This window comes from Loxodonta africana, chromosome 3, assembly GCF_030014295.1.
Source record: "Loxodonta africana isolate mLoxAfr1 chromosome 3, mLoxAfr1.hap2, whole genome shotgun sequence".
Classification (NCBI taxonomy): domain Eukaryota; kingdom Metazoa; phylum Chordata; class Mammalia; order Proboscidea; family Elephantidae; genus Loxodonta; species Loxodonta africana.
The window spans coordinates 33,683,630-33,699,142 of NC_087344.1; the positions used below are offsets into that span (position 1 = coordinate 33,683,630).

General features: G+C 61.7%; 2 protein-coding genes across 3 annotated transcripts; one reads left to right on the forward strand and one right to left on the reverse strand.

Annotated features, from left to right (window-relative positions):
- Window positions 1-866: 866 nt before the first annotated feature.
- REX1BD (required for excision 1-B domain containing) lies at window positions 867-3,076 on the forward strand. Its single transcript, XM_064281000.1, has 5 exons — window positions 867-993; window positions 1,088-1,170; window positions 1,477-1,681; window positions 2,247-2,326; window positions 2,844-3,076. The coding sequence occupies exons 1-5, from the start codon at window positions 925-927 to the stop codon at window positions 2,914-2,916; spliced, it is 510 nt and encodes a 169-aa protein (XP_064137070.1). The 5' UTR covers window positions 867-924; the 3' UTR covers window positions 2,917-3,076.
- Window positions 3,077-3,323: 247 nt separating this feature from the next.
- CRLF1 (cytokine receptor like factor 1) lies at window positions 3,324-14,729 on the reverse strand. Of its 2 annotated transcripts, none has more exons than XM_064280999.1 (9): window positions 14,603-14,729; window positions 9,322-9,603; window positions 8,812-8,941; window positions 8,546-8,715; window positions 7,397-7,554; window positions 7,139-7,307; window positions 4,468-4,655; window positions 4,206-4,248; window positions 3,324-3,585 (listed from the first exon to the last, which is right to left on the reverse strand). In XM_064280999.1, exons 1-9 carry the CDS (start codon window positions 14,712-14,714, stop codon window positions 3,572-3,574), a joined length of 1,266 nt encoding a protein of 421 aa, XP_064137069.1. In that variant the 5' UTR covers window positions 14,715-14,729; the 3' UTR covers window positions 3,324-3,571. The 2 variants fall into 2 exon arrangements, with proteins under 2 accessions (XP_064137069.1, XP_064137068.1); XM_064280998.1 differs by having other exon boundaries at window positions 4,206-4,253.
- Window positions 14,730-15,513: the final 784 nt, after the last annotated feature.

The window sequence follows — 15,513 nt, forward strand, 5'->3', positions numbered from 1 at the left end:
TATGTATAGGTGGGTGGGTGAGTGGAAAATCAGGATTGCCCCCCTTACTGGGGTGCACATACGGTCACCTGGGGCCCACTTGAGATCAATGACATTATCTCAGAGGGCCAGGTATCAGCTTGAAGTGATGTCAGGTGAGGGACATTACCTAGACTGGCCATTGTCTTGTGAATATGCCACCCCCAGCCTCTTGAGGGCAGGTGCCTGAGACTTCCCAGAGTCCCTGCTGAAGGCTGGTGTCCCAGTCACCCCCACCTCAACTTAGGCTCCATGTCCACTGTTGGCTCCCCACTCCTCCATGCCCTCCACCACCCCTAAGTCCCTGCAGGAGGAAGCTCTTTGGGTCATGAAGCTCCATAAGCTCAGCACTGAAGATGAATGAGTCCCTGCAGGCCCTGCCCAGTCCCAGACTTCTGTCTAAGGGCTTTGGCACAGGCTGTTCTCCAACCTGTAGAGTGGCTTCTCTGCTCGGCTCTCTCCTGGTCTGGCACACACTACCCAAGCAGCCTGCAGGTTCCAGTGACTTGATGCTCTCCAGCGCGAGAAGCTGCGTGCCAGTCCCATTAATGTCACAGCCATGTGGCCTTAGGGTGAGGAGCTTTACCTAGGGCTCCTCTTCTTGTCTTTGAGGCAGAGCATTGTGAGAATGAAATGAAACCATGGCAGCGCCCAGTGGGTGTTCCGATATGTGCTTATAAAACGAAGAAGAAGAAAAGAAACGAGCAGAGGGCTAATAGCCCTTCTTTACAAGAGCTGTGCTTTCAACGACAACAAGCCAGGACAACAGGCAGAGACGTGTGGCGCGGGCGATGGAGCCGGCGGGTCCGGCTCCCGGTTCTTCCCGGGCCTGAGTCCTCCGCACCTGCAGGGGGCGCCGCGCGTGGCGAAGCGGCCCAGTCCAAGGTGGACCCGGGCCTCGCAGTCATGATCACAGCCGAGGAGGCCGCGTCAGCCCCGGGACTCCCGGGGCGCACGGAGCCGGTGTGGCCCTGGGTGAGCACGGGCACAGGCCGGGGGACGCGGGGCGCGCGGGCGGTGCGGGCCAAGGGCGCCAGCCTCACTTCCGGGCCGTGTCCCTCCCCCTCAGAAAGGTGCCCCAGTCCACGCGCTAGTACAGCGGATTCATCAGCTCCAAGCTGAGCGTGCGCAGGCCTTCCGCCGGCTGGAGGAGTGAGTGCAGCCGGGTGGGTGGGGTGCAGGTGCCCTGGGTCCCCGTGCGCTTCGCGGCCAAGGTGGGGCGGGGTCTGCTGTGGGCCAGATCCTCGCGTCCACTCGCGGAGACGCAGGGCGCGCCCCCACTCCTGGACGCCCTTCAGCGCGGCTTTCCCATTACCCACAAGGATCGGTGGGCCTGTCTTGGGTACCCCTGGGGAAGTCAGGGTCTCAAGGGTCCTGGGACTTTCCGTGGAGGGCCCGGAGGTGGTCACGCGGGCTCAGGACCTGGGGGCGCGGCCTCAGGACCCCCACCTGCCGCAGAGCTCACCGCCAGTACGTACGCAGCGGCCCGCATTACGACTTCCCGCGCTACCGGGGCTCGGTGCACAAGGTGACCCAGGCCTTCGCCGCCGCTTCGCGGGAGGTACTGGCCCTAGAGGCCGAGTTGGCCGGGCCCCGAGCACAGCCGCTGCTCGCTGGCCATGTACGCGCCCTGCAGCAGCTGGAGCAGACTCGCCTGGCCACGGTGAGCTCCGGCCGACCCGACCCTTGCCTAGCCGCACTTTCCTCCACGGTTCTCCCGCATGCTCCCTCCTTAAAAAAACTGACCCTGATTTCAGTGCTGGTTTCGTCGAAGTCCCAGGGCACGCCCACCCTATTCCAGGCCCCAATCCCCAGCCTCAGCGCTCTTCCACTATGCTCAGACCCCGCCCACAGGCCCTTGGCCACACCTCTCCCGAGCAACCCCAATCCCAGCATAGGTTCTGGGCCTTACCCCGCCCCTAGGATTACAAAACTCGCCCCCTGATGGCCCCAGGCCCCACCTACTCTACCTCTACCGCCAATATCTGGCCGAGACTGGCTTTTTGTGCCCCGCCCACATGCAGTCCCTCCCCCAAGACTTTGCACTGGGATTCCCAGGTCCCTCCCAAGGATACGCCTCCAACACACAGCTCCTCCTCTCTCAACGCCCACCCGTAGCCCCACCCGCCCTGCCTGTCTGAGCGGCAGTATCTGGCGGGGTGGCGGGGGGGGGGGGGGCAATGCAGCCTCTGCCAATGGCGACTCACTCCCGCTACCCCTCCCCCTAGGTGGCCCTGCTACAACTGATGGGGGCACCGGAGCTGAGGGGGCAGGAGGACGCCTCCCAGACGCACCAGCTGAAAATGAAGTGAGCCTCTCCCCCAGCGGGGCCTTTGCTACATTTGCCGGGTACCCTCCAGCTCCCACCCCAGCCACCGGTCCCCAGAGCTTGCCCTGCCGGACCTTCGGGCTGCACACGGCCCTTAGGCTGTGCATACCAAGAATTCACCTGGTGGCCACTGCTCACACACTTCCACAAGCGCACACACTGCAGATTCACACCAGCTACACCCTGGCGCCCCCAGGTCCTACACACAGGGCTGGACACAGTTGCCCAAGCTCCACACCACCATGCACATCCTTCTGTACGCTGAGCCTCCCGAGCACACGCATGTACATATGCTACATACCATGCTCACCCTGCATACAGCCTCCCAAGCACATGCATGTGCACATCGGTCCCACCGGCCTGGAGGGCGCTGGTGCTGCCTGGAGCTGGGCGGCGGGTAGGAGGGCCCCGGGCTCACTGCATCCCCCTTGGCTGCACAGCATCGGCTAATTCACCCCATCTGGGTTTTATTTATAGTTCCCATCCGCTCTTGTAGGGTAATTAAAACCATGGAGGCAATCAGCAAGGTTCTCCAGGACCTCAGGTTTGATGCAGAGTCTGTGGAGTGATCGCGCTCCCCAGGGATATACCAAGAGAGATGGGAAACTCGGTGGATGGCGCCCAGCCTGTCCTGACTGCCAGCTGGCCAGGGTCGTGCCCACTAGGCTGCTGACCCTCCCCCCCCCCCAAATAAAGACTTCTCTGTCTGCAGCTGCTCCTGTCTGTATCCTGGGGGTGCTGAAGTAAGCGTGTTGGGGAGGGAGCCCCATAGGACCAGGAATGGCTTCTGGAAGCCGCCCACCCCTCCCAGACTCCATAAAATCTACTGCTAGTGTTTTCAGAATTTATATCCTGGAGAGTGCCTCTCTGAAGTTCTGGGGGGAGAGGTTCTATCCCCAAAGGGTCATGAGGACACCTCTCTCCTTTCCCAAGCCCTGTGGCCCCGAGCTGGACTCAAAGCCCCCCTACACAATCAGCACCTAAATAACTCATTTATTTAGAAAGACTCTTTGGTGGGGTCCTGGGTGGGGAGGTGTCATGACCCCACCTCACCCTAGCCTGGCAGGTTCAGGCAACTCAACACAGCCTGCATCTCCCATACTGGGGCACCCCCCCAGGGTGGCCTCCAGAGGGCCCAAGCTGTTGTGGCTGTCGGAGCTCTTGAAATGGGTGTTCCTGGACCACCAGGATCTTGAGTGGGATGGCAGCCCAGGGCCCTAGAGTTTATCTGGCAGGACCTGTGGGCAGAGGGGAAGGCAGGGAGGGACAGAGCACCACTAAGTAGGTACAGAGGCCCCAGTTCAGGTCTTGGCCCCACACTTAGCTGTGTGACCTCGGACAGGGTGCTGCTCCTCTCTGGGCCTTGGTTTCCCCATCTGATAAATCGGACTCTACCCACATCACTGGGAACCCTGGTGGCACAGTGGTTAAGATCTCGGCTGCTAACCAAAATGTGGGCAGTTCAAATCCACCAGCTGCTCCTTGGAAACCCTTTGGGACAGTTCTACTCTGTCCTATGGAATCGACTTGATGGCAATTCATTTGTTTGTTTTTACCCATCTCACCTGGTGTCCTGGGGGTAAAGCACTTGGCACAGGGCAGGCATGCAGTAGGTGCTCATACATGCTAACTACCAGGAGTATGGTTATTACTCATTCATTCCTGGGACTTGGGGTACCGGGATAAGATTCCCCCTCGGGTTTTTGGATGCTGTTTCTAGGCTAAAGGCAACAGGCCTGGGCAAACAGGGCGCTAAACAAATGCTGATGAATAAAACACTAAGGAAGGAGGGGTTCCATCTCAGCGACTCTAAAGCTGATGAGGCACTCGCTCCCGCTAGTCCGCCGGGCCCCCTTACCTCTCGCCGAGCCCCGTCTGCCCGAGGGCAGGATCCCCTCGTCCTGTGCTTGGAAGGAAGGCGGCGGAGTCGTGGGGGCTGCGGGCCAACCTCCCCCATCCCGCCTCCTGCCCCGCCCCCGCCCACAGTTTCCCCTCCTTACCTGGTGGCGGATCCCGTCTCCCTACTCGGTTGCGGGTCCCTCCTCCCTACTTGGTGGCGGCCCCTTTTCCCTACCTGGTTGCGGTCCCTTCTCCCACCTGATTGGGGCCCCGCTCCCTACCTGATTGCGTGTCTTGTGCGACTTCTGCATCCAGGCGCGCCACTGGTCGTAGAGGCGGAAGCTGAGGTTCGAGCAGTACGCGTGCTTCTTGAGCCAGCCCAGGAACTGCTTGAGCTCGCGCCGCACGGGGCCCGAGCTCGGCTCGCCGCCTCGCGGCTCGCACGCCCCGCCGCCGGGGCCTGGCCGCTCTAAAGGAAGGCGCAGTGGCACGTCGGGGCGCGGCCGGCAGAGGGCGCGCGCGCGCAGGGCAGGAGGGGGCCGGCGCAGCGGCCCGCGCTCCCCTCGGCCACCTCCCTCCGCGTGTCTCCGGGACCCGGCCCTCCCCGCAGCCCTGCACCGCGGCCCAGCTGCGCCCCGGCCCGCCCGCCCCTGGGGAGGTGGGGGCAGGGGAGGAAGGGGCTCCTCCTCCACGTGTCCAGGAACAGGATTCCTGAGGCCTGAGCCAGGTGTGTGTAGAAGGGCAGGGAGAGAGAAGAGGGAGGGTCGGGGCAGGGGAGGAGAGGATAGACTGACAGGGCAGGGGGCAGAGGAGGGGACCTAGATGAGGGCCCTGAGGAGACCAGGCTGGAAGAGAGGAAAGGAGTAAAAAGGAGAGAAAAAGATGGTGAGGAGAGAGAGCTGGGGAGTAAGGGTGGGCAGCCAAGGAGGTGGGGGGGGACATAGAGTGTCAAGAGAGGGACAGGGCTGTGCAGGGTGAAACCCAGACCATGATAGTAGAAAGACAGACACGGGAGAAGAGACAGAGAGAGAAGGAGAACAGGGTAAGAGAGAGCGAGACAAAGAGATGGAGGGAGGCAGAGAGAGTCAGAGACAGAGGGAGAGACAGGGAGACAAAAACAGAGAGACAGATGGAAATGGGGAGAAAGACAAGAGATGACAAGACAGAGAGAGACAGAGATGGAGGGGGCAGAGAGAAACACAGAGACACAGATAAAAAGAAAGAGACAGGGAGACAGAGACAGAGACAAAGATGGAGGGAGACAAGTAGAGAAAGAGGGAGACAGACAGGGAGATGGAGAGAGAAAGAAAGAGAGAAACAGAAAGAGGGAGATGGGGAGTAACAGAGAGAGTGAGAAAGGCAGAAAGAGGGAGATGGAGAGAGACAGCAAGAGACAGACCAAGAAAAGCAGAAATACAGAGACACAAAAAGAGAGAAAGAGGAGGCACAGAGAAGGAGACCTGTGGTCTGGTCCCTAGGTGGGCCGGGAGCACGAGCTGCTGGTACTCGGTGGAGGACCCCAGGAGCAGGCAAAAGGGCCAGGTGGGAGGCCGGTGGTTCGGTTCAGCAGCCGGCCTCAGGCAGCCCCGAGCAGGCCAGCGGATAAGGACATCGGCCTCACGTCATAAATAACGCGGGGGACCCGCTGACAGGCCCTGGCACGGCCCCGGCCCCCACCGCCCCCACCGGCCTCTCCGGCCTCCCTGCGGACGCAGCGCCTGCTGGCTCCCGTGCAAGAATCGCAGGTGCTGGGCACGAGCAGGGCCAAGGCTCAGGCCCCTCCCGGCGCTGCTCCGCCCACCCCAACCTGGAGGGGCCCTGGCTGGGGCTGGGAGCCTGTTGGAGCCGGCACCGCCCTCCCTGGCTCTGGGAGCCTCTCTGGGCCTCTGTTTCCCCATGAGCCCATGAGGGTGGGCTTGGACTCCCAAGGAACTGAGCTCAGATCCCAGTGTGACCTGGGGAGGCAGCTGAACTTCCTGGACCTTGTGTCCTCCTCTGAGAAAAGGGCCTTTCCAGGGTGAAACGGGGAGGAGGGGACCCAGGCTCACCGCCACCCCCACCCCTGCCCCTGGCCCACCACTCTTTAAAGTGCTTTCCTGTGCTGATACTGGTGCAATTATGGGCCCCATTTTCCAGGTGAGGAACCTGAGGCCAGAGATCCCCAGTAATAAATTTCATCCCATTGCTCACGACTGCCCTATTCCAGAGGAGAACACAGCGCCCACAGGCTTAGGGCAGCAAGGGGAGCTGGACCCAGGCCCCTGGTCATTCTGAACCTCTTCTTAATCCGAAGGGGAAATCGAGGCCCATCAGAGGGAGAGTTGACACTCAGACCTCAGAGGCAGAGGTCTCAAACCTGCTTGCCTCAGGAGTTGAGGGGGGGTCCCCTGTTGCTGTCAAGTCAGTTCTGACTCATGGTGACACCATGTGTTACACAGTAGAACTGCTCCATAGGGTGTTTGTGGCTGTGATCTATATGAAAGCAGATTGCCAGGCCTTTCTTCCACAGCACCACTGGGTGGATTCAAACTGCCAACCTTTAGATTCATAGTTGTGTGCAAACCGTTTGTGCCACCCAGGGACCTAGGGGAGGGGGTGCAAGTGGTTAAATGGGCCAGGTGGGGATGGGACAGCTGGAGATTGAGGGTCCTGCCTGAAGGGGCAGCTTCATGGCAACACTGGCCCTGTCTTGTTAAATTTTCTAGACAGTGAATTTTTCTAGAGGATCCAGGATATTCGTGTAAAAAGGTCTTGTTTTTAAAGGTCTGGGAGTAGATAGAAAAAAAAAAATTAATGACAGGCCAAAGAAAATAGGCTGAGGAACAGCCACCTTCATTCGAGCCTGGGGCCAGCAGTTTCTGACCACCTGCTCTCGTTAGAGAAACTAGAATGAGGGCCGTTCTGATTTCAGACTGGTCCCCAGACCACCCAGGCCTGTTGGGGGGTGCTCACCACTGCGGGGGGTGGATGCGGCTGTGGGGTGGCTCCATTCACTCCAGATCCCAGCCTTCTTGGAGCCGTAGATGCCAAAGGGATTGCAGCGGACTTGCACGAAGTACACAGTGCCTGGCTTCAGGCCCGCCAGGCGGCACGAGGTTTGGTTGCTGACATCGTCCACCACCTGGGTCAGTAGGGCAGGGTCAGAGCCCGAGACTGGGGGGCCAGGATGGGCTGGCAAGCAGGTGGGTGGGCGAGCGGGTGAACAAGCACCTTCCAGTCTACACTGTCCTCCACACGGTAACGGATCTGGTACTTGGCTTGGAACAGGAAGTCCTTGAGGGCGGGTGGTGAGACCCAGCGAACACTGAGCTGGTCCTCCAGGCCCCCTACACGGCTCACATGCACATCGGGAGGGGGGTCTGTGGTCACTGCAGGACGGGGTGGGCCTGGTCACCAGCCTGGCCTGGCCTCTCCTCGCTGGCCCCCTGACTGGCAGCCTGGGACTGTCTGGGTTCCTGCCCCAGAACCACGTGGCCCAGGGCAGGTGGCTTCATGTGACCTGCCTCCGTTTCCACCCACCCTGGGGACTGAGGTGTGGATTCCAGGAGTCAAGCTCGGAAACCACTCACCACCCAGAAGCCTTCAATTAATGTTCGCTATTATCAGCGTTATTATCTGTGAAAGGGGAAACATGATCCCAGCTCCTGGAGACTATGACAAGGCAGAAGAGGCCCCTGGAAGATGTTGTTACAATAATGCCCCTGAGGCCAAGTCAGGCCTCCAGCCCTGCAGGGAGCCCCCTCCCTCCCCCCCGCCCCCCCCTTCAGCCCTTTCCCATTTTTATAGAGGAGACAGCTAAGGTCCCCCATGTGGCAGTAGGGTGCAGAGGGACAAAAGAGTCTTAGGGTTCTCCTACTGCAGATTCAGGAGTTAAGTTAGTATAAGGTAGGCTGGGGTGCCCTGTAAGCCCTGAGGGGCTCCGGGGATCGATCCTCCTGGGAATCCTGTGGGCAGCAGGGCACACCACTCTCTCCCCCCTGAGGCCTCCGCGAGGGGCCGAAAGGGTTAAGGCGCAGGCCTGCTTGGGGCTGAGAAACATCCTAATTAGATTAGGCCCAATTCTGCTCGCAGATCAGCCATTTCCTGCCTCCCGCCCTCACCCCCCAGCTCTGGGCGGCAGCTTCCTGGGGCGCCTCCCGACCTGGGCGCCCCCTCCCTGCTCCCCGGGGCCCCTCTCGCACACACCTGGGCCACTAAGGGGGAGGTGGCCTGGCCAGGTGTTCTCTACAGGGTCAGGATCCTGGCTGCTGTAGGGGGTGCTGCAGATGAATGAGGGACACCCAGCATCACCCCCACACTAGCTGGGACCCGCCCTAGATGCAGCCCCCCGTGGGGGGCCAGGTGGCACCGGGGCCTCACCCACATCCAGGATGTCCAGGGTGAGCACGTCAGAGCGTGCGGAGCCCAGGCGGTTGGTGGCCTCCACCCAGATCTCATACGGCGTGAAGAGGGCCAGGTCCTTGGGGATGTGGCAGGAGTGGGGCCCCATGGTGTGGTACTCCTCACAAGTGTTGTCCTGGCCATACCACCTACGGGTAGGCAGGTGGGGCAATGAGGGTCCCTCCTGCGGAGGCCAAGGGCATTCAGCCAGATGGGGACACACACTCCCTGACGGCCCCACAAACCTCAGCTTGTACTTGAGAGAGTAGTTGGTGTGCAGGAAGGTCTCCCCGGGTGCCCCAGGTGTCCAGCGGCATGTCAGGTCCTTCATGTTCTTGGACCAACAGCTGATGTTGAAGGGCTTCTCTGGGGGCACTGGGGGAGGGCAGGGCTGAGGGGGGCCGCAGCTGGGAGTGGGAGGTGGGGCAGGGCAATCTTAGCCCCATCCTCAAAGGTGCCAGCACGTGTTGGTATGGCCACCTGATCTCATTCCCATCCCAGAGGACCCCAACTCTCCACCTGGGCCAGAACACCCCACTGTAAAGTCCAGCATCTGCCAATATGCCCACCATTCAGCCCAACCTCTGCTAATTCATCTACCATTCGACCCCAGGCCAGAGTGCCCACCATTTCAGTTCAGCCTCTGGCAGCTCACTCACCATTCGACCCCAGGCCAGAGGAGCCCTAAGTCACTCCCCTCTCCAGAGGTAGCTACCATTCCAAGAGTTCCCCCAGGATGTGCAGAGCCCACTTACGGCCAACATAGAGGCAGGAGCCAGCCAGGATGCTGCCATCGCGGGCATGGCACACCAGGTTGTCCCCTGACTGCTGTCTGGACCCGTTGAGGTTGGCCAGGGCGAGGGCCAAGGTGGAGGCATTGAGTACATGGGAGAGCTCAGCAGGCAGGCGGCGCCCGTTGAGGGTCCAGTAGAGGCTGTCGGCAGTGGCCCCTGGTGGGTCCCCAAGCACCGAGCAGGTGGCCTGCAGGGAGGAGCCGATGAGGAGCGTGGGATCCTGGGGGTTGATCACGGCTGTGTCTGAGGTCAGAGAGGAGTGGAAGTCAGGCCTGGGGACCCCCACCATGTTGGGTCTCCAGGGGCCCTTCTCTTACAGATGGAAAAACTGAGGCTCAGTTCAGTCAAGTGAGCAGCCCAAGGTTGGTGATAAGACTGCAATTCAAGCCCAGGTGTGTCTGACTTAGGAACTCAGGTCCTTCCTGAGTTCATCACTGAGTTTCTAAGTGGCCACTTGGATCCAAGTGACTCTTGGTTTGCACATTGTTCTGACAAACGTAGCACTCTGCCTTTTCCCCCTTTCTTTTCTTTCTTATTTTGGCAATTAGAAACAAAAGTTTGGGAGTTCGCTTTGTGATAACCCTGGAGGCTCACACATAGCAGGTGCTTCTATCAGAGGAACGTATTTGCCCTCGAGCAGATTCCAACTCATGGTGGCCCCATGTGTACAGAGTAGAACTGCTCCATAGGGTTTTCAAGGTCGTGACTTTTCTAAAGCAGCTTGCCAGGCCTGTCTTTGTGGTGCGACTGGGTAGGTTTGAACTGCCGAGCTTTCATTCAGTAGCCAAGCGCTTAGCCATTCACACCCCCCAGGGACTACTCTCTGAGGGGAAGGAACTTTGAAAAATGAGCATCCTGAACACAACAAGATAAAGCATTAACCATTTGCTGTAGCGCCAACTCTGATTCAAGGCAACCTCATGTGTATCAAAATAGAACTGTGCTCCACAGTGTTTTCAGTGGCTGATTTTTCAGAAGTAGATTGCCAGGACTTTCTTCCGAGGTGCCTCTGGATGGAGTCAAATCACCAACCTTTTGGTTAGCAGCCAAGCACATTTATAGTTTTTGCCTCTCAGGGAGTCCAGATGAATCATCAAGGACACTGTTTATTGAGCACTTGCTGTGTTCCCGGTGTTGTGCTAAGACTAGACCTACGTCTTCACATCGAATCCTGCCCATTTTATGGATGACAAAACTGAGGCCCAGAGAGATCATGTCACTGTCCCAGGGTCCCAGAATGAAGGGAGAGCACATGATGTAAACCCAGATTTATCTTGCTCCAAAGTTCTGCCCTGCACTGCTGCCAGGACTGAGTGTGGCTGGGGGTTTCCTCAAGCTCTTCACCCCCAGCTCCCACCTGAAGGGGCTTCACATCATTTTTCCCCAAGCTCGGTTTTCCTCATCTGCAGAGTGGGAACGAGAACACTCGGTCCCCAAGGCCGTTGGGAAGGTCAGATGGAAGGGGGCTTCTGGAACTGGGTTGTGCAAGGGTTGGGTGCAGGCTGTGAGGGTCACAGGGGACACCCATGATTGGTGTCTCTGCTCTTGCTTGCCATCAGGGCAGCCCAGGACTTCCTTTTTCTCCAGCGGGAACCTAAGAGGAAGCCATTTTACCCGTGGGAAAACTGAGGCCCAGAGAAGAGGGTGGGGTTCCCTAGACCATAATACTACCTCTCCTGTTTCCTGGGCATCCCATTGGGGGTACTGGGGGGCCAGGCACCTACCACCTCTGCCAACACCCTTCGTATCTCTCTGAGCCTCAGTTTGTCTGAGAAGTGGGTATCATGGTATCAACCACAGGGGGTTGTTTGAGGGGAGTGAAAATACTGTCCAAGGACAGTGCGTGGAACCTTTGAGCTGGGTTGACCTGGGCTCAAACGACCCTGCTTGTTACGAAGCTTGGCCAAATGGCTTCACTTCTCAGAGCCTCTGGAAAGGGGTCCCTCCCTCCACGCAGAGTAGTTGTGAAGACCCATTCATTCATTCTTGGAGATCTACAGTGTCCCAGGAGCTGAGGCATAGTGGTGACCAAGACACACAAAATCCTGCCGCTGTAGGGGGTTTGAATTCAGAAAAAGGAGCAGGAAAAAAGAACAAATGACTCTCGTAGATTAAGTGCTAGGGAGAAGCAAAGCTAGGAGAAGGGAGGCCTGAATAAAGAAAGAGAAGTCATGAAAAAATTGGGAGAGAGTAAGAGCAAGTGCAAAGGGCCTGGGGCAGGCATGCTAGGAAGTGATGACAGGAAGGTCAGCCAGCTGAGGGCCCCATCAAGGCTGTAGGTTTTATTCTGAGGGCACGGGAGAGTTATTGGAGGGGTCTGAGCAGGGGAGGAATGAGGCTGGATTTACATTTTAAAAGGATCTCCAGGCAGCCAGCCTCTGCGAAGGGTCTACAAGGGGCAGGGGCTGCAGATGGCAGCCCAGGCCAACAAACCTGGCCCTTGGGAAGCCCCTGGAATGCCTGTGGCCACCCTGTGCTGGCCCCAAAAGGGCGAGGTAGGGTGGACATGCTTCCCAGGCTGGGCCCTGACGATTTTCCGGGGCAAACTTGGCTCGCGGGCCACATCTCGCTGGAGCCTGGGATCGAAGTTGCGTTTGGGGCTTGGCCCAGGGCTCGCCGGAGGTCTCGGCGTCCGTGCGAAGGAGCCGGCAGAGCTGGCCAGCGCCAGGGAGGCGGGGGCGGCTGGGGGCGGGGGGCCAGGGGGCCGCCCCGGAGGTCCCAGGCAGCCAGCCGCCCGCTAATTCGGAATTCCTTTGGCATGAACTCGGGCGTGCCAGCGACTCTGCCCCGGCCCACCCACCGCTTCCTGCCTGGGCCCCCCCAGTAGGGTGGGATCAAGGCCAGGCCTGCCCGGACCCCAGGCCCCCTCTCAGTCCTCAGTGTCAGGTCACGCCCTCCTGCCCCCCCTCCTGCCCACTGCCACAGCCTAGCGGGGAAGGGGCTCTTTGGGGGGTCCTGGCTGGGGGCTCTGTCCCTCCACACCATGCCCGCCTGGCCTGGGCTGCCCAGGCCCTCCTGCCAGCAGCTGCAGCTGCCCTTGGGGGGCTGGGTGGGGGCCGGGGCAAGAGGGCAAGGCTAGGCGAGCCTGAGCAGGCCACTGCTCCCCCCAGCCCAGCAGGAGAGGTCAGATTGAGGCCTCTGCTTCAGGGCCATGGATGCCAACTGGCTGGACCACCTGGGCACGCGACAGCCCGTCTCTGTTCCGGTTTCTCCTCCACAAAACAGGGAGGAGGAATCCACTGTACCTAGAGGGGAGATGAGTTAGCTGAGGTCCTGGACATTAAAGGGGGCTAGGCACACGGTGGCGCCCAGGAACTGTTGGGATTACAGCCCCTCCCAGTGCTGGGGTCCTGTAGCAGAGGGCCAGGGGCTGCCTCAACTGCCTCCAGGCCTCCCCAAACAATGGGCTGGTGCTCAGGACTGGAACGCACAACATTCCAGGCCTGGCGGAGGAGCTGGGAAAAGCCCACTGAGGCTGGGGGCCCCTGGCCAGGTTTGGGGGGCCTCCTAGAGGGCTCCCCAAAGCAGATCCCAGGGCCAGGCTTTCAGATGGCTCTCCTCCCCTTCACTCCCTGCCTCCCCGCCTTTCCTGCAGAGCTGGGGCCTTTAAAAGTTTTTTTCTTCCCCCTTTCCCTATCTGGAGCCACCACCATTATTAAAAAGGAACACCATGTGTTTTAAAAGGGAAAAGTGTGAGATTCCCTGTGAGGGAGCGGGGAGGGCTGTGGGGCTGGCGGCCTCCATCCTGGGGTCCTCACAGGGATCCCCATCTCCTTCCCACCAGTACCTGCACAAACTTTACAACCCGCCCGCCTGCTGATCAGGTGCTAAGACACACCGTAAGTAGAAACATATTGCTGAGGTGTGAGAATCTTTTATTTAATTTCTTCCCCTTTAAAGGAAAAAAACACGGGCACAACAACCACCCCCAACTTAGCCTGCTGCCCGGCTGGCTGGGAACAAAACCTGGTGTTCTGGTGGCACCCACAGGCGCTGTCTGCTGCCCAGTAAAGGGCCTGGCCCAGGCCAGCCCTTCACTTGCCCAGGTGACTGGGCAAGCCCCTCTTCCTGCAAGTGACCCCAGGGGGTGCCCACCTGGCCCTTTCTGGAGGAGCAGAAGGGAGCTTTCCAACAGCTCAGCTCTGCCCAGGATGGCCTTTGCGCCTGGATTGGTGCACAGGAGGGATTGGGAAGGTCGTGGCTGGCTGTGCCTGCGTTGTGCCCTTCCTTGCCTCCCTGAGTAATGAGCTGGTGTGACCACGAATGTGTGTGTGCCAGGGATGGAATGTCTGCGCCGGCGATGGTGTGCGAATGTGCATCTGGGAGGCAGTGTGCACGCCTCGGAGGCCGAGGGTGACGGGCCACAAGCCCTTTTGAGTCTTTGTGTGACTCTGGGTGTGTCCGGGAGAGGGTCTGCATGTGGAGACGCGGTCCTGGCGGGAGTATGCGTGCGCGCGTCGGGTGGGCAGCCTCAGTGCAGGAGGCCGGAGCCCCGAGCCCCAGCAGGGCAGGGCGGAGGCCTAGAGCTGCGGAGCTATGGGTACCCAGTGGAGCACCACCCTCCCCCAGGGTGGGCCCGCGGTGCCTAGACTCGCTGGCTCCCACTCACTCACAAAGATTTCTCCCACTGGAGGATCCCAGTCTGGCGGTGCCTGACCGGGAACGGTTCTGAGAGCCGCCGGTGGCTGGGAGTCCGCGAACTCCCGCGCGCGGGGTCCTGCACGGGGAGGGCGACGGCGCCGGCCCGCGGAGAGGCGCGTCCCCGGGGACCCCGGGCCGCGCGCCAGGAGGCCAGAGCGGCCCCCCTCCCGCCCCGCCCTCCCCGCGGGGCTCATCCCTCCGCCCGGGGGGGCCGCTTGGGGCCCGCACCCAGCGCGCCAACCGCGTGCGCCCCCGCCTGGGAGCCGCGCCCGGGTTCCCCGCGGCTTCGGGTCTGCAGACGCTTGCACCCGCCGTATCCTGGTGTGCATAGGGTCTCAGGCTGCGTTCCCCAGACCCCCGGGGCCTGGCGGGGCGCCCTCGCCAGGTAAGGAGGCCTCGGGCGCGAAAGCCAGACCCTCGGGCCGGGGGCCTGCGGAGCGGTGCGCCTCGCAGGTGAGGGCGCCCCGAGGGCCTCGCTGGGGGCGCCTTCCTTTGTTCCCGGCCGTCTAGGTGGCGCCCGCACCCCCTCCCCCCCCCGACTGCCCCCGAGGCGCCCGCTCCCGGGCCGGCGGGAGGGCGGAGAGGGGCGCCGGGTACTCACGGGCTCTCGCTCCGGCTCGTGGCGCCCCGAGGACGCAGAGCAGCAGCAGCGGCAGCAACGGCGGCGGCCGCCGCGCGGATTGGGCGGCGGGGCCCGGGCGGCCGGCGGGCATGGGGCCGGCGCTGCCGAGCTGCGGTGGGCTGCAGCGGCGCGGGGCGCAGGAGGGCGCGGACCGGGCCGCCCGCACGTCGCTGGGCGCGGGCGCGGAGGCCGAAGCAAGTCTGAGCAGTCGAATTGACAAGGCGCTAATGCGCCTCTGGCCCCGCCCGGCCCCGCCCCCGGCCCGCCCGGCCCCCGGGGGGGGGCGGCGGCCCCGCACCGGCCTCCCCACCTCTGCCCGCCCGCCCGCGGGCACCGCGCGCCCCGCCCGCCACCGCCGCCCCGCCGCGCCCCGCGCGCGCCCCGGCCAGCGGCCCAAAGACCCCTACATCACCCCTACCGTCCCGGGACCTCCCTCGCCACCCCTCCAGCTCCAGGCTTGCCACCCCCAGTCCAGGACCCGGCGCCCCAACCCCAGCTCCATGCGCCATCCACCTCCCCGCACCCTGCGCTAGGCCGGGTGCCCCTCAGTGTCCCTGCGGCCTCCCATCGCGGCCGGCTCCTCTTCCCCCCTCCCGGCCCTAGCCTCCTCTCAGCCCCCAACCCAGCCCTGGCCCCGCCCCCTGCTGAGTGGTCCTTGAGCCCCACCTCCCCTGTCTCCAGCCCCCCTTCCTCCCCGGGGGCTTGGAAGGCGCCCTCCGCCCGAGCCCTGCGCACGGGTCCCACCGGCCTGGGCCCAGCGCCCCCGCCCTCCCCACTCATCCTGCCTCCCGCGCTCCTCGGCGCGCAGCGTCGGCCAGGGCTCTGCTGGAGGAAAGACCGGGAGAGAGCAGGAAGGCACCGAGTCCCGGCCGGCTCCCGGGCTCGGCTAT

What these genes read in the sequence shown, in the direction of transcription:
- REX1BD (XM_064281000.1), top strand. Translation starts at nt 925, where the DNA reads ATGATCACAGCCGAGGAGGCCGCGTCAGCCCCGGGACTCCCGGGGCGC. An exon ending in CGGAGCCGGTGTGGCCCTGG is followed by an intron (nt 994 to 1,087) that starts GTGAGCACGGGC and finishes CCTCCCCCTCAG; the next exon opens with AAAGGTGCCCCAGTCCACGC. An exon ending in GCCTTCCGCCGGCTGGAGGA is followed by an intron (nt 1,171 to 1,476) that starts GTGAGTGCAGCC and finishes CACCTGCCGCAG; the next exon opens with AGCTCACCGCCAGTACGTAC.
- CRLF1 (XM_064280998.1), bottom strand. Translation starts at nt 14,714, where the DNA reads ATGCCCGCCGGCCGCCCGGGCCCCGCCGCCCAATCCGCGCGGCGGCCG. An exon ending in ACGAGCCGGAGCGAGAGCCC is followed by an intron (nt 9,604 to 14,602) that starts GTGAGTACCCGG and finishes CTCTGACCTCAG; the next exon opens with ACACAGCCGTGATCAACCCC. An exon ending in CCTGGACATCCTGGATGTGG is followed by an intron (nt 7,555 to 8,545) that starts GTGAGGCCCCGG and finishes CCCGTCCTGCAG; the next exon opens with TGACCACAGACCCCCCTCCC.